The sequence below is a fragment of the Narcine bancroftii genome, chromosome 1 (genome assembly GCF_036971445.1).
Source record: "Narcine bancroftii isolate sNarBan1 chromosome 1, sNarBan1.hap1, whole genome shotgun sequence".
NCBI classification, from domain to species: domain Eukaryota; kingdom Metazoa; phylum Chordata; class Chondrichthyes; order Torpediniformes; family Narcinidae; genus Narcine; species Narcine bancroftii.
Genome location: NC_091469.1, coordinates 488,294,203 through 488,320,272, shown reverse-complemented (window position 1 = coordinate 488,320,272; position 26,070 = coordinate 488,294,203). Strand labels below are relative to the sequence as shown.

Genomic DNA, 26,070 nt, shown 5'->3' with positions numbered 1-26,070 from the left:
AAGAGGGGTTAGGGGGGTTTCTTTGGTAGACTTTTAGTTCTTTTTCTATAAACCATGTTTACATTTTTGATATATTGTTATATTTCATTGTAGATAATCGTGGTTGTTTCTTTTATAAATAAAATATTTTAAAAAGTTCATTGTTATCTGATTTCACAATTAAAACCTGACAGAACTGTTCTCCGGTCCTCGATGCAAAACCAGATATTACACAGATACAGATAAATAATACATATGCAGGAAAATAAGAAGTTCATCCCTGCAATAAATAATTTTTTTTTTCATGAATATGAGTGTCATGGCATGCAGAATTTATTCGGTAGTGCATAAAAAAATTAAGAAAAGATAGTGTGTACAAAAGGGAGAAATGTAACAAAGAAAGAAATGTAAGCAAACTGACAGCAATACATAAAAAATGCAGTAATAAATAATGTGCAAATTAAAAGTCCTGAAATGAGACTCTGAGTTTGTTGTTTAGGAATCTGATGGTGAAGAGTTATGTGTACTGAAGGACTCATCACACCCCAGACACACTCTCTTCTCTATCTTCCCATCTGACTCAAAACCTCAAAGATCTGAGATTGCACACCATCAAGATTAAAGACAATTTCTTTGTAGCAGCCATCAGGCCCCTGAATGAACCCCATCACAGTGCTCACATTTAATTTAAAAAATAATTAATTTAGACATACAGCATGGTACAGGCCCTTTCAGGCCATGGTCCTGTGCCACGGAATAATCTAGAACATAGAATGCTACAGAAATCACACCCCGGACACACTCTCTTCTCTATCTTCCCATCTGACTCAAAACCTCAAAGATCTGAGATTGCACACCAACAAGATTAAAGACAATTTCTTTGTAGCAGCCATCAGGCCCCTGAATGAACCCCATCACAGTGCTCACATTTAATTTAAAAAATAATTAATTTAGACATACAGCATGGTACAGGCCCTTTCAGGCCATGGTCCTGTGCCACGGAATAATCTAGAACATAGAATGCTACAGAAATCACACCCTGGACACACTCTCTTCTCTATCTTCCCATCTGACTCAAAACCTCAAAGATCTGAGATTGCACACCAACAGGATTAAAGACAATTTCTTTGTGGCAGCCATCAGGCCCATAAATGAACCCCACCACAGTGCTCACATTTAATTTAAAAAATAATTAATTTAAACATACAGCATGGTAACAGGCCCTTTCGGGCCATGGTCCTGTGCCACGGAATAACCTAGAACATACAGGACTCTCGCTGTTGTGCTGACCCATATATTCTTTCAGCAAAAATACAAAACCCTTCCTACCTTGTGTCCCTCTATTTTCTATCCATCCTTGTGCCCGTCTAAGAGTCTCCTAAATACCCCTAATGTTCCAGCCTCCACCACCATTCCTGGCAAGGCCTTCCAGGCCCCCATAACTCTCTGTGTAAAAACCTTACCCCTGATGCTTCCTCTCAACTTTCCTCCCTTCACTTTGTAGAGATGTCCCCTGGTCTTAGCTATTCCTTCTCTGAGAAAAAGGTTCTGGTTGTCCACCCTATCTATGCCTTTCAGAATCTTGTAGATCTCTATTATATCTCCGCAATCCCACCTCTGCTAACCTTGCCTCATAATACTTGTTTTCCAATCCAGGCAACATCCAGGCAAATCTCCTCTGCCCCCTCTCGATGCTGCCCTTGCTTTATACTAATTGGCCCTTATTGTAACTCTATACTCTGTAATTATGCTCTTGCTCAGCTGTGTATGAACGATAGTGGAGCGCTATTAGACCATGGATGTGCCTTTCTCACTGTTCCAAGAATAAAGTGGCAAATATAAACACACTGGGTCCACCGTCATTAGGATGGAGATTCTCTCAGAGCCTTATTTTCCTGTTGGTGTTACTTGTTCAACATCATTAATGACTGGATGTGGCAGGATTACATCTGTTGGTGGACATCGCTCAGCTTGGTATAGTGTATGTGGTTTTTTAGTTTTTAATTCAGAGTTGCATCTTTACCAGAACGCTGTTTCTCCTTCACGAATCCTTCAGTGATCTGCGTGCTGTAAGGTAAAACATCATGAGATGGGAATGTGTAAGGAGTTACCCTGTACAGGGCTGTAACAAGAAGGGGAGGTGTCCTTGTACTCCTGTTAGGTAAAACATCATGAGATGGGAATGTGCAGGGCTGTAACAAGATGTGAATGCATCCTTGTACTTACAAGATAAGAGAGACATTGATGGATTGAGAGGCAGGAAGCTAGCAGGGAAAGGATAGCAACAGTTTTAGTCATTGGACAAGTAATGATATGATGATGTTCTAAGCACGTATCCAAGGGTATGAAAAATCACCATTTTGCTGATAACGGCAGAATGCATTCTCCGACTAACATGGTCAGTCGCAAGTGTTACAATCCGGTAATAAAGAACAAAGAACCCTGATTTCGACTCAGTCTGGTGTTTGTCTCACTCATTCATGAACAAAGCAGACCTAACAGTGCTCAGAATCATGCAGTATCGGAGGGTTATGCCATCATGTATTCTTGAAGAGAGAATGTATATAGCATAAAGATAAATTTACATAGTCCTACTCTGAACAGAATATTATATGTATTTATTGTTGATAACCAGGTAATGTTTTTTGTCCTTCAATAGCAGCATGTTTCATGAATGCACATTCACTTGAAATGACGCCTGACTCATTGGATGAACAACAATTTTCTCATGGTAAGCAGAGCTTTAGTTTTGTTTGCATTGTTTGCTTCAGGGAACCATTAGAGCATTGAAAGCAGGCCCTTTGGCCCTTCTTGTCTGTGATGAACTATTATTCTACCTGGTCCCACTGGTCTGCCACCAGTCCCTATTCCTCCATACCCCTCCCATCCATGTGCCTATCAAAATTTTTCTTCAATATTAAAATTGAGCCTGCATTCACCACTTCAGTTGGCAGCTTGTTCCATACTCCCACCACTCTCTGTGAAGAAATGCCCCCTAATGTACCCCTGAACATCTCCCCTTTCACCCTTAATCCATGTCCTCTGGTTTGTATCTCATCTACCCTAGTGGACAAAGCCTCTCTATATTTACTCTGTATATTCCCCTCATAATTTTAAATACCTTTATGGAATACTGCACACAACACTCCAAATTTGGCCTCACCGATTTCTTCTTCTACAACTTTAACGTAACGTCCCAACTTCTGTACTCATTACTTTGATTTACGAAGACCAATATGCCAAAAGCTCTCTTTACAACCCTATCTACGTGTGATGCCACTTTCAGGGAATTATGTATCTGTATTCCTAGATCCCTGTGTTCTACAGCACTCCTCAGGGCTCTACCATTTACTGATTATTTAGCATTTGACAGATATCCGAGTTTTTTTCTCCTTATAAAAACCAACAAGTATTTATTGAAACAAAACAGAAAATGCTGGAAATACTCAGTAGATCAGGATACATTTGTGAGAAGTGAAATAGGGTTAATGTTTCAGCTCAGAGACCCTATGTCAGAAAATGTCCAACTAGTTAGTGAGTTCATCTGCAATGGACTCAGTTCAAACCTCTGTAGGCTAGGGATCCATTCAGAAATCTAGTTTCATTCTCCAGTTAAATGTTTAAGTTTGACTAACAAAACCATTTTTTAATAATAGACTTCATTGAATCAAAGACAAGCCTACAATATACTGTAAACAAAATCCTGTTAGGCAAGCATGTGGAGTTGTAAGTAGTTGTCCGGGTTTAGCCGCGCCCCTCTCTCTCTGGTCCAGCTGAGCATGGGTCTGAGATTACGGTCATGCTTCTTTCTTGTCTTTCCGAACACTGATGTCATCTATGATGCCAGACACTCCATTGAGGCCCTCGTATGTTTCGTCTACCCTCCTCTGGAACTTGTCCTGAACAGACACAATGCCAAAGGGCAGTCTGAGAAAACGATATCTGCCATAGATGGAGTTGAATGTAATGAACAGGGACGATTCTTCATTGAGTTTGATAGCCCAATACCCCGATCGCATCTAAGATGCTGAAGTTTTTTGCCCCAGCCAATTTGGATGTTACATCTTCAAGTGTGAGTAGGGGATAGTATGGCCATAGTATTGCTTTGTTCAAAGGCCGTGGTTCCAGGCATACTCGGAGCTTATGTGTTTTTGACTTCTCACACGTTACCAGGGCATTAACCCACTGGGTTGGCTCAGTCACTACAGATTATGTCGTCCTTTCCATGTTGTCTAACTCTGTTCTTAAGCATTCTCTTAAGCCAAATGTTACCCTCCATGGTGGGCAAACCACTGGTGCTACTCTAGGGTCTTCCTGAAACTGCACTCACTCTGCAAAGCCTTTCAAAGCCTTTGAAAACATCTGCATGATCACTCAATACGTTGCACTCTTCCTTACAGGTGTCAGTGACTGCATATATCACCTTGATGAGTCCCAGGGCTTTACATGCTCTGTAGCCAAGGATGGGTGGGCCATTGCACTCTACGATGTAGAAGTTCTGTGTGGTTGACTTATTCTTGTATCTTCCTACCAGGTTGCAGTAGCCGTTCACTTTCAGTGGATGCCCCCCGTAGCCAAGTAGCTTATGCTTGTCAGTCATTAGTGGTGTTCTGGGCATGAGCTTGTAAAAGAGCAAGTATCATGCTCCAGTATCCAATTTGAATGTCATTTTTAAATTCTGTAGTCCCATACCTATGCCTGCATACACACTATCCTCATCTTCCTTCTCTGATGTAACAGTGTCCATAAACAGCTCTGAGTCAAAATCTTCATTCCATTGTTTGACAGTGTGTACATCTCTGTGTCCTTTTCTGCTTGGAGTATGGAACTTTGATTTACATGCTCTTGTAAAATGGTTGAGTTGAAGCATTTAAGCACTGTTTTCCCTTTGCTGGGCATTCTTCTAGCTTGTTGTGGTGTCCTCCAAGCACTACATGCTTTATTAAATGTCTTCTGGCTTTCATTTTGCCTGCTGGCATTTCTTGCAGTACCTGGCTTTCTTGCCTTGTGGTATATTGCGTGCACTTCACTGCTGTCACTAGCCAGGCCTTGAGCTGCCCTGCGCTAGCTCATAGGAGCAGGCTATATGGATTGCCTTATCTAGCGTGAGCTCCAGCGCCTGACTAAGCAACTTCTCCCTTACTTTAGGTAAGTTGGTAGCGAATACTATGCAATCCCTGACCATTTCTTCACTATTTGCTAGTTGCAGTCTTTAACAAGCAGTTTGAGCTCAGTCATGAAATGGTCGAAGAACTCACCACTCCCGTGTCTTCTCGTGGAATTTGTACCTGGTGAATATGGGATTAGCTTTCGGTGTGAGCTAAACTGAAAATCCATCATGATATGTTTTTAGCACTTTTGCAATGCTCTCACTCACTGTCCAAGTATTGCTTATATCCCGTCCTTTGTCCGTGATCCACAGCAGGAGGTAACTGTATTTCTCCTCCTCCATTCTCCCTCTAATCAGGCCTGTGAACATGAGCTTGGCATGCTGTTTGAATCGCCGCCATGCATCAGGTAGTTTGGGTGATTCCCAGTCCAACCTTGGGGTAGGGACATTGAAGGCTTCCGTTATTTTCTCTACCTTTTTTCCCAAGTGGTTCCTTATGACTCTGGCACCACGTTGTGGCTTTTAGCCTACTGTAAATAAGGCCAGGTTTACGCAGTTTTCTCGGAGCTTCAGCACTGTTTATTCATTGTTTCACGGTCTGCATGTGAGGTTCTGCATCGACCCTTACACAGGCATCACATAGGCTGCCAGCCTCAATCTGGTTTCAGTGTCCCAAGTGTGCCCCCGAGCACACCTCTAGTGGTTTCAAAATAAAAGACCTGCTAATAACAGCATTAATCATTACATTTCCAGCTTGCCATGTTGCAGCCTCAACTGCCACTGTAGAATTGATTTCTCTCTCTCTCTCTCTCTCTCAGAGAAAAATCCTGTTAGTCCTTTGTCTCTCTCTGCTTGTAAAAACCAGAACTCCTCTTAAGGCTCCAAACCCAATCTTTGAAAGATTTTTTTTATCAGCACTTGAGCCCAGACTTCTCCATTTGCACCTGCTTTTGAAATTCTTTCCAAATCTGTTCCATGGTCTCTGCAAAGTCACTGGTGCCTGAATGCCTGGCTTCAGCAAAACTCTTGCATTTTAAATGAGATGTGAAGTGTAAGTATCTATTTGTGAAGTGACCTACACTAAACGGCCACAATCTATCACTTTTAAAGACATATATAATATAATATATAATATAACCTGCAACAGATAGCATGTGAGCATTGGTGCATGAAGAGGTTCTTGTTTCAATTCAGAATCAGGTTTATTGTTATGAACGTGTGTCATAAAACCTGTTGTTTCGCGACGGTAGTATTGTGCATTACAGATGCAAAATGGATTTATTTATTTGTTAAATTTTTAAATGTAATTTTGCACTGGTAAATGCTACTGCAAAATAACAAATTTAATAGCAATAAATTCTGATTCTAAATTTCTATAAATTACAAATCCTCAATACAAGATTTTAAAAAATACTAAATATTATTTCAAAAAAGGGGAAAGTGAGGTGGTGTCCGGAGGTTCATTTCATTTCAATTCAAGCTTCTCACAAAGTACACAAGGTTAATTTGATGACATCTTGGAAATCCAAAGATCCATGCTTAGAAAAGATCTTTCTGCAGAGGCTAATCTGAAATTAGCCAGTAGAAATGGAAGATTTTGTAAAACTTCTAACAAATTTTAAGAGTCTTAAATGAGTCCCTGATGGAGTTGGTTGTTGAGGAGTCTGATGGGAGAGGGGGAGCAGCTGTTCCTGGACCTGGTGGGGTGAGGCTGGGGGCCCCTAAACCCCCTTCCTCATAGTAGTAGTGAGAACAGAGTGTGCACTGGGTGGGGAGGACCCTTGATCATTGCTACTGCTCTCTGATGGCAGCGTTCCCCATAGATGTTCTCAATGGTTGGGAGGGATTTGCTTGTGATGTCCTGGGCTGTGTCCACTTCTTTTGGGAGGGATTTACACTCAGGGGTATGGGTGACCCCAGTCAGCACACTTTCCACCACACATTTGTAGAAATTTGCCTGGGTTTCTGATGTCACACCAAACCACCGCAAACTCCTAAGTAGAGACACTGATGTGCTTTCTTCGTAATGCCATTAGTATGTTGGGTCCAGGAAAGATCCTCCAACATAGTGACTCCCAAGAACTTAAATTTACTTACCCTCTTCACCTCTGATCCCCAGAGATCACTGGATCATACACTTCTGGTTTTCCCTTCCTGAAGTCAACAATCAGCTCCTTGGTTTTGAATGTGAGGTGGTTGATGGTGCACTATTCAGCTAAGTTACAATCTCCCTTCTGAATCCTGACTCATCATGTCTTTTTATACAACCCACTCCTCTGGTCTCATCAGCAAATTTGGAGATAATGTTGTTCTACTCCTATATCTTATGGTCTTTACAGCCTATATAGTCGGATGCTGCCATGATCAATACGAGTCAACATTTAACCTGTAGAATGCAGGTTTTAAATGGCAGACACAGTTTCATGATCAGATGTAAAAAATTCCTACAGAGGATTAATAATCGACCACAGAGGTTAATTTTATATGGTATGGCATCTATGGATTTAAAGTGTTCAGATTGGCAGCAATTAGATTCCCAGATCTTCCACCCTTGTTGTAAACAGCTGTTCTTCTTTTGCAACTCCTGAAATAATGTGTATGCACAGAATATCAGAATCAGAATTCATTGTCATGAACATCATTGTTTTGTGGCAGCGTCACAGGTGCAAATATTGCTGTAAATTACATTTTTTGAAAAAATAAATAAATTAGTGCAAAAGAGGAGAAAGTGAGGGGGTGTCTGTGGTTCTTTGATTATTCAGGAATCTGATGGCAGAGGGGAAGAAGCTGTTTTGTAATGCTGGGTGTTTGACTTCAGGCTCCTCTACCTCCTTCCTGATAGTAGCAGTGTGAAGACAGCATGGCCTGGGTGGTGAGGGTCCTTGAAGATGGAGGCTGCTTTCTTGAGACACTGCCTCTTGTAAATGTTCTCAGTGGAATGAAGACTGATGCACCTGATGACACTGGCCAAGTTCACAACTCTGTAGTCCTTTCCTGTCCTTCGCATTGGCACCTCCGTAACAGACAGTGAAGTGACCCGTCAGATTGCTCGCCAAGTTACATCTGTAAAGGTTTGCCTGTGTCTTTGGTGACGTATCAAATCTCCTCAAACACCTCATGAAGTATAAGATTGTGAGTGCATCAACATGGAGGCCCCAGGATAGATCCCCAGAGATGTTGACACCCAGGAATTTGAAGTTCTCAACCATTTCCACTGCTGACCTCTCAATGAGGACAGTTTTCTGTTCTCTTGGCTTCCCCCTCCTGACATCCAGAATTATTTTCTTAGTTGAGTGCAAGGTTGTGTGGTGACCTTAGTGCCAGGAGGATGGTCTTCCAGACCATAGCATTTTCCCTTTCCACTTGCCCATTACCTTAGGATTGTAGCCGGTGGTCCTGCTCATGCCGATGCTCATGGCCAGCAGGTACTGTTGCAGCTTATCACTCATGAATGTTGTACCCCAGTCACTGTGGATAATGCCAGGGAACCCAAAGAGAATGAAGATACTACAGAGAGCCTTGATTACAGTGGCTGTGGTTCTATCAGGGCATGGGATAGCGAAAGGAAAATGGGAATATTCATCTATAACAGGAAGGAAATCGACATTCTGGTTGGAGGAGGGAAGGGGACCCTTGAACTCGATGCTGAGGCGCTCAAAGGGGCTCATAGCCTTGATGAGATGTGCCTTGTCTGGCCAGTAGAACTGTGGTTTGCATTCAGCACAGATATGGCAGTTTCTAGTCATTGTCTGAACCTCCTCGATAGACTAAGGTAGATTCTGAGATTTGACAAAATGGAAAAACCTGGTAACACTGGGATGGCAGAGGTTATTGTGAAGAGTTTGTAGTTTGTCTATTTGAAGACTAGCACAAGTTTCATGGGATAGGGCATCCAGGGGCTTGTTAAGTTTGTCAGGTCTGTAGAGGATATCATTATGGTAAGTAGACAGTTTGATTCTCCACCTGAGGATTTTAGCAATTTGATTTTTCCCTTTTGTTTATTATTAAACATGAATGTGACCGCTCGCTGGTCTGTGAGAAGAGTGAACCATTTCCCAGCGAGGTGGTGCCTCCAGTGACGTACTGCCTCCAGGATAGCCTGAGCCTTCTTCTCGACGGAGAAGTGGTGAATCTCAGGGCCTTGGAGGGTACCTGAGAAAAAGGCGACAGACATGCCAGCCTGGCTGAGAGTGACCGCCAAGGCGAAGTCATACGAATTGCTCTCTACTTGGAATGGTGTTGACTCATCTATGGCATGCATGGTTGCCTTGGCGATGTCATCTTTGACCTGTTCAAATACCTTTTGACCTTCTTCTGTCAAGGGAAACATTGTGGATTTGACCAGTGACCTGATCTTTTTTTTTGAATATTTTATTTATTAATTTTAAACCACAATATGAATTACATTACATAAAGTTTGAAAGTAATATATAAAAAAAGATTAAATGTGGTATATATATATATATATACACACACACACACACACACATATATATATATATATATATATACAAAAAGAAAAAAACCTCTACCAAACCACTCCACCCTTCTCATCTCCCTCCTCTTTCCCTACCAAAACCCTTATAAAATAAAAAAGAAATGAAGAAAAGAATTGAAAGAGAGAGAAAAAAGAAACAGAGAAAACCAAGAGGACAAACATTTAAAATGTAAATTCTAATTGGAGGTTACCAAGAAGTGGGGTCTTCAGAGAGCCTTAAACGTACATACCCACATTTTGTAAATAAGGGTGCCATATTTTCCTGAACAGATGATATTTATTTTGCAGACAATAGGTAATCTTCCCTAATGGTATACAACTATGAAGTTCTGCGTGCCATCTTTCCATACCTAAATCTATATGTGACTCAAATATGCTTTTAATGCATACCAAACCACAAATTTAGTAATAAATAAATTAGAATTAATTTCTAAAAATTCCTGAATTTTCTTCCTTATGAAATCACAAAATTCTGTCCTTTTTAATAATGTAGAATTAAATCACCATCTATAAACCACATTTTCCTTTTCTGACAACAAATATGTCATTAAAAGTGGTGAATGATTTTCTTGCAATGGTGCCGAAATTAATAATAAATCTATCCTAGAATAAGAATCGTGTCTATATGAATAAAAAGAGTAGTCCCTTTCTTTAGAATTTAATCTATGCCAAATATCTATTAAATTCAAGTCTCTCACTACATTTAAATTTGCCTTTTAAAACTGGATCAAGACAACAATTAAAATCTCCTACCAATACTGCGAGAGGAGTATACTTAGCCAATCTGCACCTGATGGCACCTGCAGCTTTCGCCAAAATGTTTTCAAAGTATCGTAGCCACAGCTTGAAGGTGTTTGGGATGTCCAGTGACCAGAGATTGATATCAAGTTTTTCTGGTTTTAGGTACTGTTCCATAATCCTTTGAAAATTTTAGCTATTAAAATTAATGTGCCATCAATAATTTACAAAAGGCTGAGTAGTGAAACAATCAGGCTTGTAATAGGTAAAGACCTGAACATTGTCAAACAACCATTCTCCTCTTTGACTGATCATAGCAAAAGTAAAAGGGTGGCATTCAAGGGGCTATAGGTAGGATCGGTCTCGGGAGGTGTGTCCAGTCGATAGCAGCCAATCATGGTATAACAGTAGGCTTTGAGAGGTAATACTTGAAAATGTAATATAATGGCTTTAGAGTAAAATAGCACAGTAATACCAGAATCTGAACACGCTATCATTGTGTTGATTGTTTTTAATTAAAATCTTGTTCAAAATCTTCATTTTGACTGATATAATTTGAGCACTGATTGTCTCCTTCCATCAATAGCAAAACGTGACATGAGTGCAGATTCACTTGATATGAGTGCTGACTCACTGAATGAACCAAGAAATGTATACCGTAAGTGTGGTGTTATTTTATTTTCGGTTTTTGCAGTGTGTTTCAGTGACCAGCTGTCTTGTTCCTTTACTAAGTTGTTTGCCTGCAAAGAAAATCCAACAAATATTCATGAGTTTGTTTATGTATACAGGTAAATATCCTGCCATTTATCTTAATTTTTAAATGAGGAAAATTTGCAGATACTGGGGTCAAGTGAAATACACAAGTGTGTTGGGGAAACTCACCAGGTCTTTGTCGCGCTATCGATCAACCACATTAGATGAAGAGGTGTGATTAATAGGCTCTAATCACCTTAAGACATCAACACATTTCACAAGTTGCAGGCCTGGTTCTAAGGCAGATTCTGAGGGAGGTGTTTGGGTGTAAGAGCCTTTATGGGGATTTCTGGAGGGAGGAGTCACAGGTGTGGGTCAGGCCAGCTCATACAGTACCTACATAGAGACATTGTTAATGGAACATTAAATCAGCATATACCTGTGTGAAGTTTGATAATTATTATTCGAGCAATGGGAGTTGGTGAGTCAATGTGAGATCCCATCTGCGCATGTGCAGCCATTCCTTGATAGTCCAGAAAGGAGAAGCCACTGAACCTAAATGAGTTAAATTAGAAAAACCAACCATAACACAAACCTGTGCTGAACATTATTTATTACAAACCAAACATCTTTATCCATAAACAAGAAAAAAAGGGAGGGAGAGGTGGGCACAGTGACTCACCAACTCCCATTGCTCGAATAATAATCATCAAACCTTGCACAGGTAAGTGCTCGTTTAAAGTTCCATTATTCTTCACAAGGTACATTGGTTCACCAACGTGAGAGTTTGTAGCTCTCAGTGGCTTATCCCCTACGGGTGGTCTGACAGACCATAATAATTTCAATGGGTCCCCCTTCTGAAGCCTTATTCAATCAACCACATATAGGATGGAAGCTGTGAAACTCCACCCCTCTGAATTTAAAGGTTTATTATAGAACCTATTAAAGGTTCTCTCATTACTCCATCCCACCTGGTGGAGGATATCCCAAATAGGGACCTTGGCCCATTGGTTGCCAAGGTTGCTGCTGGTCTAGTTGAATGGGACCCAAACTGAGAAATACCCACTCCGGCCACTCTCATGACCTTCTGCAGCCATCTGGCCAATGTCTGGGAGGTAGCCCGCTGATGCGGTTTTTTAATAACTTATAAAGCGTTATTTTTCATTTAGTCTAATATGTTTTGTACATACAACATATCTTTTTAAACACTACAGTCTGTTCTGTAACCTGAATGCTTCTACAGTCCTCCTCCCAATGGATATGGTCCACATGAATGCAAGACAAAGTTTGTACCCTCTGGGCTGATGTCAAGGCCTCTAGCATTATCATCTTATGGGACAGACTACATAAATCCAAACTGGAAGTTGGTGACAATAGCCTTAAATAGCCCAAAACAATCTTTACGTCCCAAATTTCCTTATATCTGGGTACCAGAGGACTCCAATGGAACATTCCTTTCATAAATGTTTTGATTGCGGTTGTTCATCATCTCATGCTCAGAGTTCTGGAGCATCAAGAAAGTAGCCAGTGCACTCTTTGCTGTATTCACTGCGCTGTAGCTGGCCCTCTGCACATAGAACGTCTTCGATGGAGGCTATCTGTTCATTCAGTCTGATTTGGGCACAGTACTTTTTCCATTTCCCCACATAGGAAGCATACTGTTTCTGTGTAGACTTTCTCCAAGATGCCCGCAGGATGTCCCGAGTTCTAGGCTACAGAACGTCAATGTCGGTCTTCGCTCTCCAATCCTGCATCCTAACAGACTTAAGTGAGGCGATGGATGAGATATCTTTGACACCGGTTGGATTAGCAGACCTTTGTTTTTTGTGAAGACCAACGGACTCCCCACCATAAGCCGAAGGAATATGGGGAACCAACATTGGGAAGGCCAGTTTATCACTACCAGCAAATCCGTGGCACCGTCTTCCTGTATCTTATTCAGGGGCAAATGGGGGATGCATAAATGTTATATTTTGACCAGTCTAGGGTAAAGGTGTTAATGGCCTCAACTTGGCAATCTGGCAGCCAGGACACGAACCTTGCAACCTGGGCATTAAGCCTGGATACAAACAAATCGATCTCCGGCATGCCAAAGGTGTCTGCTAGTAGTTAAAAAAATTTCTTACCCAGAGTCCACTCAGTGCTATCATTGAATTTTCTGGACATCAGGTCCGCCTGTGTGTTTATCTGATCAGGCAGGTAGGCGGCAGTTTCTTTGAATACTCCAGTGCCAAGTCTCAATGGTTAACTTGTTAAAGGAAGGAGATTTGAGACCTCCCATATTATTTGAGATAAGCCACTGCTGAAGTGTTATTGAAATTCAGCAGTACGTGAATGTCAGAAATACTTTAGGGCTAAAAAATCTGCCAGCATTTCCAAATAATTGATACCTGAGCTCTCTGTCCATCCATCTGCCTCCAGCAGAGAACTTCAGATTCGTGGCTCCCTAACCTTATCCACTAATGTCTGACCTGATCTCCAGGTCCACCTTTCTGAGCTCAATCCTCATGAGATAGAGTCGATCTACCATGCCAGGTTGAATCTTGTCTCACTTGTTAGCCTCATGGGCCTGTCAAAATGTCCCCTAGCTACTCTAAGAGCTGATATTTTGTCCCTTTCCAGGAACATAGCTGTGCATGCTCAGATGGGATCTCACGCTGGTGAATCAATGTATTTCTTTGGCTTGGCTTCGCGGACGAAGATTTATGGAGGGGGTAAAAAGTCCACGTCAGCTGCAGGCTCGTTTGTGGCTGACCAGTCCGATGCGGGACAGGCAGACACGATTGCAGCGGTTGCAAGGGAAAATTGGTGGGTTGGGGTTGGGTGTTGGGTTTTTCCTCCTTTGCCTTTTGTCAGTGAGGTGGGCTCTGCGGTCTTCTTCAAAGGAGGTTGCTGCCCGCCAAACTGTGAGGCGCCAAGATGCACGGTTTGAGGCGTTATCAGCCCACTGGCGGTGGTCAATGTGGCAGGCACCAAGAGATTTCTTTAGGCAGTCCTTGTACCTTTTCTTTGGTGCACCTCTGTCACGGTGGCCAGTGGAGAGCTCGCCATATAATACGATCTTGGGAAGGCGATGGTCCTCCATTCTGGAGACGTGACCCATCCATCGCAGCTGGATCTTCAGCAGCGTGGACTCGATGCTGTCGACCTCTGCCATCTCGAGTACTTCGACGTTAGGGGTGTGAGCGCTCCAATGGATGTTGAGGATGGAGCGGAGACAACGCTGGTGGAAGCGTTCTAGGAGCCGTAGGTGGTGCCGGTAGAGGACCCATGATTCGGAGCCGAACAGGAGTGTGGGTATGACAACGGCTCTGTATACGCTTATCTTTGTGAGGTTTTTCAGTTGGTTGTTTTTCCAGACTCTTTTGTGTAGTCTTCCAAAGGCGCTATTTGCCTTGGCGAGTCTGTTGTCTATCTCATTGTCGATCCTTGCATCTGATGAAATGGTGCAGCCGAGATAGGTAAACTGGTTGACCGTTTTGAGTTTTGTGTGCCCGATGGAGATGTGGGGGGGGCTGGTAGTCATGGTGGGGAGCTGGCTGATGGAGGACCTCAGTTTTCTTCAGGCTGACTTCCAGGCCAAACATTTTGGCAGTTTCCGCAAAGCAGGACGTCAAGCGCTGAAGAGCTGGCTCTGAATGGGCAACTAAAGCGGCATCATCTGCAAAGAGTAGTTCACGGACAAGTTTCTCTTGTGTCTTGGTGTGAGCTTGCAGGCGCCTCAGATTGAAGAGACTGCCATCCGTGCGGTACCGGATGTAAACAGCGTCTTCATTGTTGGGGTCTTTCATGGCTTGGTTCAGCATCATGCTGAAGAAGATTGAAAAGAGGGTTGGTGCCAGAACACAGCCTTGCTTCACGCCATTGTTAATGGAGAAGGGTTCAGAGAGCTCATTGCTGTATCTGACCCGACCTTGTTGATTTTCGTGAAGTTGGATAATCATGTTGAGGAACTTTGGGGGACATCCGATGCGCTCTAGTATTTGCCAAAGCCCTTTCCTGCTCACGGTGTCGAAGGCTTTGGTGAGGTCAACAAAGGTGATGTAGAGTCCTTTGTTTTGTTCTCTGCACTTTTCTTGGAGCTGTCTGAGGGCAAAGACCATGTCAGTGGTTCCTCTGTTTGCGCGAAAGCCGCACTGTGATTCTGGGAGAATATTCTCGGCGACACTAGGTATTATTCTATTTAGTAGAATCCTAGCGAAGATTTTGCCTGCAATGGAGAGCAACGTGATTCCCCTGTAGTTTGAGCAGTCTGATTTCTCGCCTTTGTTTTTGTACAGGGTGATGATGGTGGCATCACGAAGATCCTGAGGCAGTTTACCTTGGTCCCAACAAAGCTTGAAAAACTCATGCAGTTTGGCATGCAGAGTTTTGCCGCCAGCCTTCCAGACTTCTGGGGGGATTCCATCCATACCTGCTGCTTTGCCACTTTTCAGTTGTTCGATTGCCTTATATGTCTCATCCAGGGTGGGAACCTCATCCAGCTCTAGCCTTAGGGGCTGTTGAGGGAGCTGGAGCAGGGCGGAATCTTGGACTGAGCGGTTGGCACTGAAAAGAGATTGGAAGTGTTCTGACCATCGGTTGAGGATGGAGATCTTGTCGCTGAGGAGGACTTTGCCGTCTGAGCTGCGCAGCGGGCTTTGGACTTGGGGTGAGGGGCCGTACACAGCCTTTAGAGCCTCGTAGAAACCCCTGAAGTCGCCAATGTCCGCGCTGAGCTGTGTTCGTTTGGCGAGGCTAGTCCACCACTCATTTTGGAATCAATGTATATTGCAAAGAATAATAGCTATACAGTGGCTCACCACAGTCTTGCAGTGTACATACGAAGTGCAAGGTTCTGTGGCTGCTGTGTTTTTTACTGATTCCTAATGAAGGCTCAGGCCCGAAATGTTGCTTACTGTATACTTCCAATGGACCTCTCTCTCTCTCCAGCACATTTGTGTATTGCGATGTATGACCTTAAGCAACATGCCATGCAGTAAGTCAGAAACAATTTGTGATTGAAATGGTCCCATCTGGATGAATTATGTAACCATCAAGTTAAATCCCTAAATTTGGGAAAGGTTAATTTTAAATTAAATTTAGATATACAGCACAGTAATAGCCCTTTCTAGCCACGAACACACCAAATACCCCAATTAATCTACAACGTCCATTTGTTTTGAAAGGTGGGAGGAAACCTGAGCAGCTGGAAGAAATCCAAGTAGATGCAGGGAGAAAGTACAAACTCCTTAGAGGCAGTGCCAGATTTGAACCCGGGACAGTGGTGCTGTAATTGTCTTGCACTAATTGTGTGGAAACTCTCAAACATTGATTAGGAGAGGTTATTTTCAGATTCATTGTCACAGTACATATGGCATCACATACAACCCTGAGATTCTTTTTTCCTGTGGATGAGGTAGAATTTCCACTTGTTGGCAGTGCAAAAAAAATGGACTCAACATACACATGTAAACAAATAAAGAAATGTAAACAAACTGCGCAATACAGAGATAGCAAAAAATCAATAAAGTGCAAAAGTAAGTCCTTAAATAAATCCACGTTGTTGAGGAGTGTGATGGTGGAGGAGTAGCAGCTGTTTCCAAACCTGGTGGTGCGAGTCTTGTGGCCCTGAGACCTCTTTCCTGATGACAGCAGCAAGAACAGAGCATGTGCTGGGTGGTGTGGATCCTTGACTGCCGCAGTGGCAGAGTCCCTTGTAGATGTTCTCGATAGGAGGAGGTTTTTTCCTGTGTTGTCCTTTACACTCAAGAATATTTTAGGGTACAGGAACATCTGACGAATGAAGGCTTATAGTAAGGTAGAAATGTTCATATTAGAGTGAAGGTCACAGTTGGCAAGATTAGGGAACCATGGTTGATGTGGGATATTAAGCAGATTGGTCAGGAAAAAGAAGGAATTATATATCAAGTGTTCACTGCTAGCACCATGAGTCCATTGAGGATTTAGGGGATATGGAGGAATATTTAAGAACAAATTCTGCAGGGCAGAAAAATGCTGTGAGGTATTCCTGGTAGATAAGATAAAAGAGAATCCTAAAAGATTCAACAAATAATGTTAAAGTTAGAGGTAAATTTGGTCTCAATCAACAAGGTAAATCTTTACGTCGAGCCACGGTAAACAGGTGAAATCTTCTCTTTCAATCTTCTTATTGGGTTTAACATATGCAAAGTACTTAGGTACATCTGGTAATAGTACGACATCGGTGAAATCTTAAATGAATACTTCTCATCTGCATTTACTGTTGAGAAGGACATGGAACTCAATGAGTTCAGCGAAGAGAACAATTATATTTTGGAGCATATCAACATGATGAAGAAGGGACTGTGGAACATAGAACATAAAACAGCACAGGATCAGGTTGTTTGAATCGCCATGTCTGCATCAACCACAGTACCAATATAGTGAATCCTATTTGCCTGCTCATGGTTTGTATCCTTCTACTTCCCACTGTTTATGAGTCTGCTTCTAAAATCTTTCCTGGCAACATGTTTCAGGGACCTACCACTCTCCATGTCAAAAAAAGGTTTGCTTTTCAAATAGCTTTTAAACTTTATCCCTCTCACCTTAAACATATGCCCTCTAATATTTGGAATTCCAACTTCTAAAAAGACATCATCTACCAATCCATGTCTCTTGCATTTTATTTCTGTCAGGCAACCCCTCAGTCTTCAAGACTCTAGAGAAAACAATCCAAGTTTGTCCATCCACGATATACAGCCAATAACATCTCCAAATTCACTAACAACTCCACAGTCACAAGCCAAGTGCCAAACGATGATGTAACGGAATACAGGCAGGAGATTGAAAGTCTTGTAGCCTGATGCCAAGATAACAACCTCTCTCTCCCAATGTTAATAGAACAGAGGAGATGATCACAGATTTCAGGAGACAGAGGATAGAGGCCACAGGCCTGTCCATATCAATGGGTGCTGAAGTGGAGAGAGGAGTCAGCTTCAAGTTCCTGGGAGTGAATATTTCCAATGACCTGGCTAGGACCCTCCGCATTAATGTGACGATCAACCTCTACTTTCTTAGAAGGGTAAGGATATTCAGTATGTGGCCCATCAGCAGGTGGACATTGAGAGCATCCTTACTGGAGAGTTGTTCTGCTTAAGGTAAGAAGGAGCTGCAGAAGATGGTGAATGTAGTTCCCTCCCCTCCATGGATTCCATTCCCTGCTGTCTAGGAAAGGCTGCCAACTTGGTGAAAAGCCCATCACATCCTATCTCCCTTCTTCCATTGAGGAAAAGATTTAAGACTATGAAATTGCACATCAACAGATGAACACTGGAGTCTTCCCCACAGCCATTAGACTCAAGAATGAATCCTACAATACGGTGGCTTGCTCGAAGTTCATTGATCTTTCTTTTTATTGTAACTCTATACTCTGTTGTATGAACATTAGAGTTGATCTATAAGCTGCTCATATAATGTGATAAATAAACTTGAATTTGAACACAGCTGATATTTCATAATCCAGGCAACCGAAGAGGTCTGCTTGCTAATAAATCCTCGTGGGACTTAGATGTGACAGTTGTGGTGAGCTTCTGCTTACTGGATCTGGAATATCTGAATGCTGCTGCAGGAATTCATCTGAGCTATAGTGACGACATTCTATAGGTGGATTAATGGTTAGCGCTCTGCTGCCTTGAAATGGAGTACCTGCAAGGCCTTATTCATCCTCCCCAGAGATTTCAATGAAGCCAACTTTGAGTGTGCTACTGTCAACAGGTCTCCTGCTCTACCAGAGACCCAAATACCCTCAACCACTGCTACACATCCATCGATGCCAGTTTCCACTCCATCCCCCACTCAAAATTTGGGAAATTGGACCATCGAGCTATATTCCTCCTTCCAACTTCTAAGAAGAAGCTAAAATGTGAGGATCTGGTGGAGAGAGTCATATAATACTCTGAGGGTTAACTCATCCATATTCAAGAACTCAGCAACCATCCTGAATGAATATGCTACTGCCATCACAGACTTCTTCAGCTATGGAGGAATGCATGCCAATGAAAACAAGCTGAATGCCCCTCAAGTGGACATAGTAGATAAACAAGGTGATTCATACTCAAATGAATTTCAGGTCTGAGGCATTCAAGTTAGAAAACTTGATTTGCACAATAAATCCAGGTACAACATCTGCAATGACATTCGTAATGCCAGGAGGCAATATTAGACTTAGGAATCTGGCACAGAGTATAGAAAAGTGAGGCAAATAAGTACTGAAGTCATTGAACCTATAAAGAGGAGGAGGTGATTTCTGTCTTAAGGCAAATAAGGATGGATAAATACCCAGGGTCTGACAAGGTATTCCCTTGGACCTTGAGATAGGCTAGTGCAGAAATTGCAGGGGCTCTGGCAGATATATTTAACATGTCCTTAGCCATGTGTGAGGGTTTCACATGTTCCGCGGTTTTAAAAAGGTTCCAAAATAATCCAGAAAATTACAGGCTGCTGAGCCTGGTGTCAGTAGTGGGTAAATTATTTGAACAAATTGAATATGCAAGTATTTGGAAAGACAGGATCTGATTAGAGATAGTAAACATGGACTTGTGCATGATAAATCGTGTTTAACCAATCATGTTAAGTTTTTGAGGAGGTTACCAGGAAGGTTAATGAAGGAAAGGCCATGAATGTTGTCTACATGGACTTTAGAAAGACCTGTGACAAGGTCCTGCATGGATGGTTAGTCAGGAAGGTTCAGTCGCTCAGTGTTGATAGTGAGGTAATACATTGGATTAGATACTAGAGAAGCCAGAGAATGGTAGTAGATGATTGCCTCTATGACTGGAGGTTTCAGACTACTGGTGTGCTCAAGGATCGGTGTTGGGTCGGCTCTTGTTTATCACTTATATTAATGATCTGGATGATAATGTGGTAAATTGGATCATTAGGGGTTTCAGAGAGAAGGCGGGGACGGGGTACTGAACTTTAAGATCAGCCATGATCTCATTGAATGGTGGAGCAGGCTCAAAGGGCCAAATGACCTACTCCTGCTCCTATCTTCTATGTTTCTATGTTAAGACACAAAGACTGGAGGTGTAGTGGACAGCGAGGAAGGCTTTTAAACCTTACAGAGGGATCTGAGGTAGCTGGAAAAATTGGCTGAAAAATGGCAGATGGAAGTTAATGCAGACAAGTGGGAGGTGTTGCACTTTGGAAGGACCGTTATGCACTAACTACCCTTTTAATTATGTTTGGGGTTAAAGGGTTTTTGTTAGCACTAACACAAAAATAGCAATGGCAAATTCACCAGACAATGCAAAATTCAAAATAATCATTTTTTTAACCATATAACCACTTACAGCACAGAACAGGCCAGTTCGGCCCTACTAGTCCATGCCGTAGCAAATCCCCACCCTCCTAGTCCCACTGACCAGCACCTGGTCCATACCCCTCTAGTCCCCTCCTATCCATGTAACGATCCAGTCTTTCCTTAAATGTAACCAATGATCCCGCCTCGACCACGTCTGCCGGAAGCTCATTCCACATCCCCACCACCCTCTGCGTAAAGAAATTTCCCCTCATGTTCCCCTTATAATTTTCCTCCTTCAATCTTAAACCATGTCCTCTAGTTTGAATCTCCCCCTTTCTTAATTGAAAAAGCCTATCCACATTAACTCTGTCTGTCCCTTTTAAAATCTTAAACATCTCTATCAAGTCCCCTCTCAATCTTCTACGCTCCAGAGAAAAAAGCCCCAGTCTGCACAATCTTTCCCTGTAACTCAGACCCTGAAATCCTGTCAACATTCTCGTGAACCTTCTCTGCACTCTCTCTATTTTGTTTATATCCTTCCTATAATTTGGTGACCAAAACTGTACACAGTACTCCAAATTTGGCCTCACCAATGCCTTGTACAATTTCATCACGACCTCCCTACTCTTGAATTCAATACTCCGATTTATGAAGGCCAACATTCCAAATGCCTTCTTCACCACACTATCTACCTGAGTATCAGCCTTGAGGGTACAATTTACCATAACTCCTAAATCCCTTTGTTGCTCTGCACTCCTCAATTGTCTACCATTCAATGTATATGACCTATTTAAATTTGCCTTTCCAAAATGCAGCACCTCACATTTATCTGTATTAAATTCCATCAGCCATTTCTCAGCCCACACCTCCAGCCTTCCTAAATCACCTTTTAATCTACGGTAATCTACTTCACTGTCCACAACACCACCAATCTTTGTGTCATCCGCAAACTTGCTTATCCAATTTTCTACCCCTACATCCAGATCGTTAATATATATAACAAATAATAGTGGACCCAGGACCGAACCCTGAGGAACTCCACTAGTCACCGGCCTCCAATTGGACAAACAATTTTCTACCACTACTCTCTGACACCTTCCATCCAACCACTGCTGAATCCATTTCACTACCTCCTTATTTATACCTAATGCCTCCACCTTTTTTCCTAACCTCCTGTGGGGAACTTTGTCAAAAGCTTTACTAAAGTCCAAATAGACAACATCCACAGCTTTCCCTTCATCAACCTTTTTTGTAACCCCCTCGAAGAACTCAATCAGGTTTGTCAAGCATGATCTACCCCTGACAAAACCATGCTGATTACTCCCTATCAATCCCTGTACCTCCAAAAATTTGTAAATAGCATCCCTCAGAACACTTTCCCTCAACTTGCCCACCACAGACGTCAGACTTATAGGCCTATAATTCCCAGGTTTGCATTTGGACCCTTTCTTAAACAGAGGAACCACATGCACCACCCTCCAATCCTTTGGTACCACCCCCGTGGCCAGTGACATCCTAAATATCTCTGTTAATGGCCCCACTAACTGTCCTCTAGCCTCCCTGAGTGTCCTAGGGAATATTTTGTCCGGTCCGGGAGATTTATCCACCTTTATCTTTTTTAACACAGCCATCACTACCTCCTCGGTTATCCTTATATGCTTCATGACCTCCCCACTATTTTTCTTTACTTCAACTGGTTCAACATTTTTTTCCCTAGTGAATACCGAGGCAAAGAAATCATTTAAAATTTTCCCCATTTCCTCTGACTTCTCACTCAGCCTACCCTCGCTATCTACAAGGGGTCCAATTTTATCTCTCACTAATCTTTTACTTTTAATGTACTTATAGAAACCCTTTGGATTTATTTTTACTCTGTCTGCCAAAGCCTCTTCGTGCCTTTTTTTGGCCTTTCTAATTTCTTTCTTAAGATTCCTTCTACACTCCTTGTAGTCCTCCTTCAACTTCTCAGCTCCCTGCTCTTTATACCTCTTGTACAAACAATTAATAACATAACATTTCTTACTTAACTCTAAACTTGACCCCACTATGTGCAAATGTAAATTGTAAATGTGTGTCTGTTTATATAAGTGTGTTGTGTGAGAGATAATTCAAAGTTCCATTCTGAAAAGTCAATCTTTAAAAGTTCAGCATCATTTTAGTTTTGCTTGAAGGTCTTAAATTCTCAGTTCAGAAATAATTATAAAGCGCTTTTAAACATTATAACTTCAAGCCTCTTTTACTCACAAATATTTTCCATTCCAAGAATCTGTCCTCTTCTCAAAGACAACGAATGTGGCTATTTTCTTCCGCAATGAATTCACAAACCCAGACAAGGGTTAAACAACTGTGGTGATCTTCTTCCACAATAAAGTCACAAACTCGACAAGGGTTAAACAAAGTGGCCAAACACAAAAATAGACCCAGTTGAATTCTGTCCTCTTTTCCAAAGAGACAGGAAAGTGGTCTTCATTAATTTAATAGCCACTGATTCTGTGTTCCTCTTCTTCCGGGGGTAACACACAGCAAACAGCACCAATTCTGGTTACTGTAACTTAACCCTGTCTTTCACAGGATTTCAACCTGCGTATGTCACAGGGTTTTAATTTCTGTGAACTCCATTCTGAACTCTTCTAAAACTGAACTCAAAATGTCTGAATTTGGTAATATATTTAAGTCATGTGAAAATTATATCATGGATGAGGTGAGTCCAAATTCTAGGAAACCACATGACTATTAGTTTTATTTCTACCAAAATTCTGTTCTTTTTTTTCCAAAACAATTCCATATGCATAGCTACCTCTGACCTCATCTCTGTTCAAGAGGCTTAGGTGGCTTTGGTTAAAAACAGATAGCTTCCTCAGCAGTTTTGAATAACTAAGACCCACTTGAAATCCATTAGCTCTGTCAGTCCAAGACATGCTGACTCCGAGAATGAACTCTCTTCTCTGAAATCAATGGTTCCCTAATAATCCTGTGTGTGACCCTGTACCAACCCATAGTTAACTTACTAAGAATACATATACAATAGTTTAAATATAATATACTAATACATTTTTATAAAAGAAATATAGTTTAACATCAAATTAAAAATTAACATAAATCCATTACAGGACAAACCAAACCAAGGTAGGACATACATGGTAAATGGCAGGGTACTGAGGAGTGTGGTAGAACAGGGGAATCTGGCAATCCAGATGCATATTTCCCTGAAAATGGTGTCATAGTAAGATATGGGTCTTCATAAATCAAAGCATTGATTACAGGAATTGGGATGTTATGTTAAAGTTGTGTAAGACATTGGTCCGACCAAATCTTGAGTATTATGTGCAATTTTGGTCACCCAACTACAGGAAGGATATCAATAAGAGTGAAAGAGGGCAGAGGAAATTTACAAGGATGTTGCTGAGATTTGAGGAGCTGAATTACAAGGAAAGGTTAAACAGGTGAGGATTTTATTCCCTGGAATGTAGAAGAATATGGAGAGATTTGATATAGATATTTAAAATTATGAGTAGGATAGATAAAATAAATGCAGGCAGGATTTTTTCTCACTGAGGTTAGGGGAGGTACAAACCAGAGGACATGGGCTAAGGGTGAAAGAAAAGAAGTTTAAAGGGAACTTTGGGAGCAACTATCTTCACACAGAGTTTGGAACAAGCTGCTAGATGAATTGTTAAATGCAGATGCAATTTTGACATTTCATTAACATTTGGATGGCAGGGGCCCAGAAGATGTGTCCTGCGTGTAGGACAAGGCCGAATAGTGTTTTGGCATGGACTAGATGGGCAGAAGGGCTTGTTTCTGTGCTGTAGTGTTCAATGGTTCTAGACCAAACAGAAATCCCTGACAAACCTCCCAGACTCCCATCAAGATGTGCAGATGTGCATTCCATCAGGGGATACAAAGTGAAGTCAAGAATTTCAGGGAACAATGTGTTCCTTCCTCATTGGTTCAGTGCATTCAATGCTTGCTCAGAACAGAAGGCCAGTGAATTAACATCATCAATTTTGACAGCCTCATATATACCTGTACTTCAGATAACAATCACAGATGTCAGATTAGCCTTCCTCAGAGTGAACCCATGAAGTTGACAGATTCAGTTGGAGCCCTGGACATCCTTGAGAAATGTTGACCCTCCAAGCCCTTAACACCATGACTGCCCCAGTCAATATGAGAGAAGTTAAAATCACCCACTATTGCAAACATTTTAGTCTTAATAGATATCTCTATTTATTTGTTCCTCTAATTGCACAGAGTATTGGTGTAGAGGTGGAGGGGCTGCAGTGCAATCCCATTAAACTGATAACCCTGTTCTTATTTCAATATTCTACCCATATAGACTCACTGGATGATAAAGAATATCCTTCAAATACTACCTCATCTCTTCCACTCCCACCTCCACCTCTAACATGCCTGTAACATTTACCCTCTGGAAACAGCATTTAATCCTCTCTCGATCATGTTTCCATAATAACTACAATATCCCAGTCCCACAACCATGTCCTATATTCAATCTGCCTTACCTGTCAGGCTTTAAAATAAATGCAGTTTTGTCTATCAGGCCTTCCTTGCTGTCTGCCCTGCCCTGCCCAGTCTACTGAATCTGCTCAAGTTAACTTCTGTATTTCCCTTTCACTGTTCTACTATTGTGTGTCCCACCCCTCTTTCAGACTTGTTTAAATTCTCCCGAAAAGCAGAAACAAATTTTCCACCAGGTTAGTGGTTCCCCTCCAGTTCAGGCACAACCTATTCCTCTCGTACTTGTTTCACCTGCCCTGGAAAAGATCCCATGATCCCAATATTTCCTGTGCTGGCTCTTTTGCCACACATATAACTGCCCAATGTCCTCTCCTACAATCTTAAATGTTTAAACTTAGACATACAGCTCAGTAACAGGCCCTTTTGACCCATGAGCCCATGCTGCCCAATTGCACCCGATTGACCTACAACCTCTGGTATGTCTTGAAGCACTTAGCCAAATAAAGATGTAATGCGAGGACTCTCAACCAACCGGAAAATTAACTTAATCGGCATCTCTCAATCCCCACGTGTTTTACTGAAATGACAATAAAAGCTATTTCAATTGTGATGAAAGGTGACTCAAGAATTGTGGGATTTTTATGGGCCATGGATAGCTTCTCAGTCCAACAAATCCGTGCTGCATCATTAGAAGAGCAATCGTATCAGACTCATTCCCCAGATCTTTCATCACAGCCCTTTAAATATTATCTCTTTTCAAGACAATGGCTTATTTAGTTCCCCTGTTCCTTGATATTGGCAAATTTCAAATCCTTCTGCTATTTTGCCTGATTAAGTTGGGCCTCAGTCTTGGGAAGGTTGTTTCTAGATTTAATGGAAGAGAAAAAAATTATGGGATATTAACTGTGTATCTGTGTATGAAATAAAAACAGAAAATGCTGGGTTGGTGGATTGGTTCCTGGGTTGGTGGGCTTGTTGCATGAAGAGAGGTTAAGATTGGGTCAATAGACTTTTATGTTTAGAAGAATGGGCAATATTCCAGGATACATTTGTTTTAGATGTGATAGATCAGGGAGTAAAAAAGGAGGAGGAGTTGCTCTGCTTGTTAAGGAGGACATTACTGCCGTGAGGTGGCAGGATGGTATGGAGGGATCGACCAGTGAGGCTGTTTGGGTGGAATTGAGGGGTGGAGGAGGCAAGAGGGTGCTAATAGGGGTGTATTACAGACCACCAAATGGGCCAAGAAAATTAGAAGAACAAATTTGTAGGGAGATAACGTACATGTGTGAAAATCATAAGGTAGTGATCATG

The 26,070-nt window shown here is 41.9% G+C and overlaps 1 protein-coding gene across 27 annotated transcripts in view; it reads left to right on the top strand.

Moving 5' to 3' along the window:
• The window catches only part of LOC138751971 (uncharacterized), a 157,835-nt gene that overhangs the window by 70,757 nt on the left and 61,008 nt on the right, over positions 1-26,070 (top strand). For 20 of the 27 annotated variants that reach the window (XM_069915053.1, XM_069915055.1, XM_069915065.1 and 17 more), the window contains 2 exons: positions 2,639-2,710; positions 10,912-10,983. In XM_069915053.1, coding sequence (XP_069771154.1) covers positions 2,639-2,710; positions 10,912-10,983 — 144 coding nt within the window. Of the gene's footprint in view, positions 1-2,638; positions 2,711-10,911; positions 10,984-23,630; positions 23,724-26,070 lie in introns of all 27 variants that reach the window. The other 7 variants (XM_069915075.1, XM_069915063.1, XM_069915059.1 and 4 more) reach the window with 3 other exon arrangements.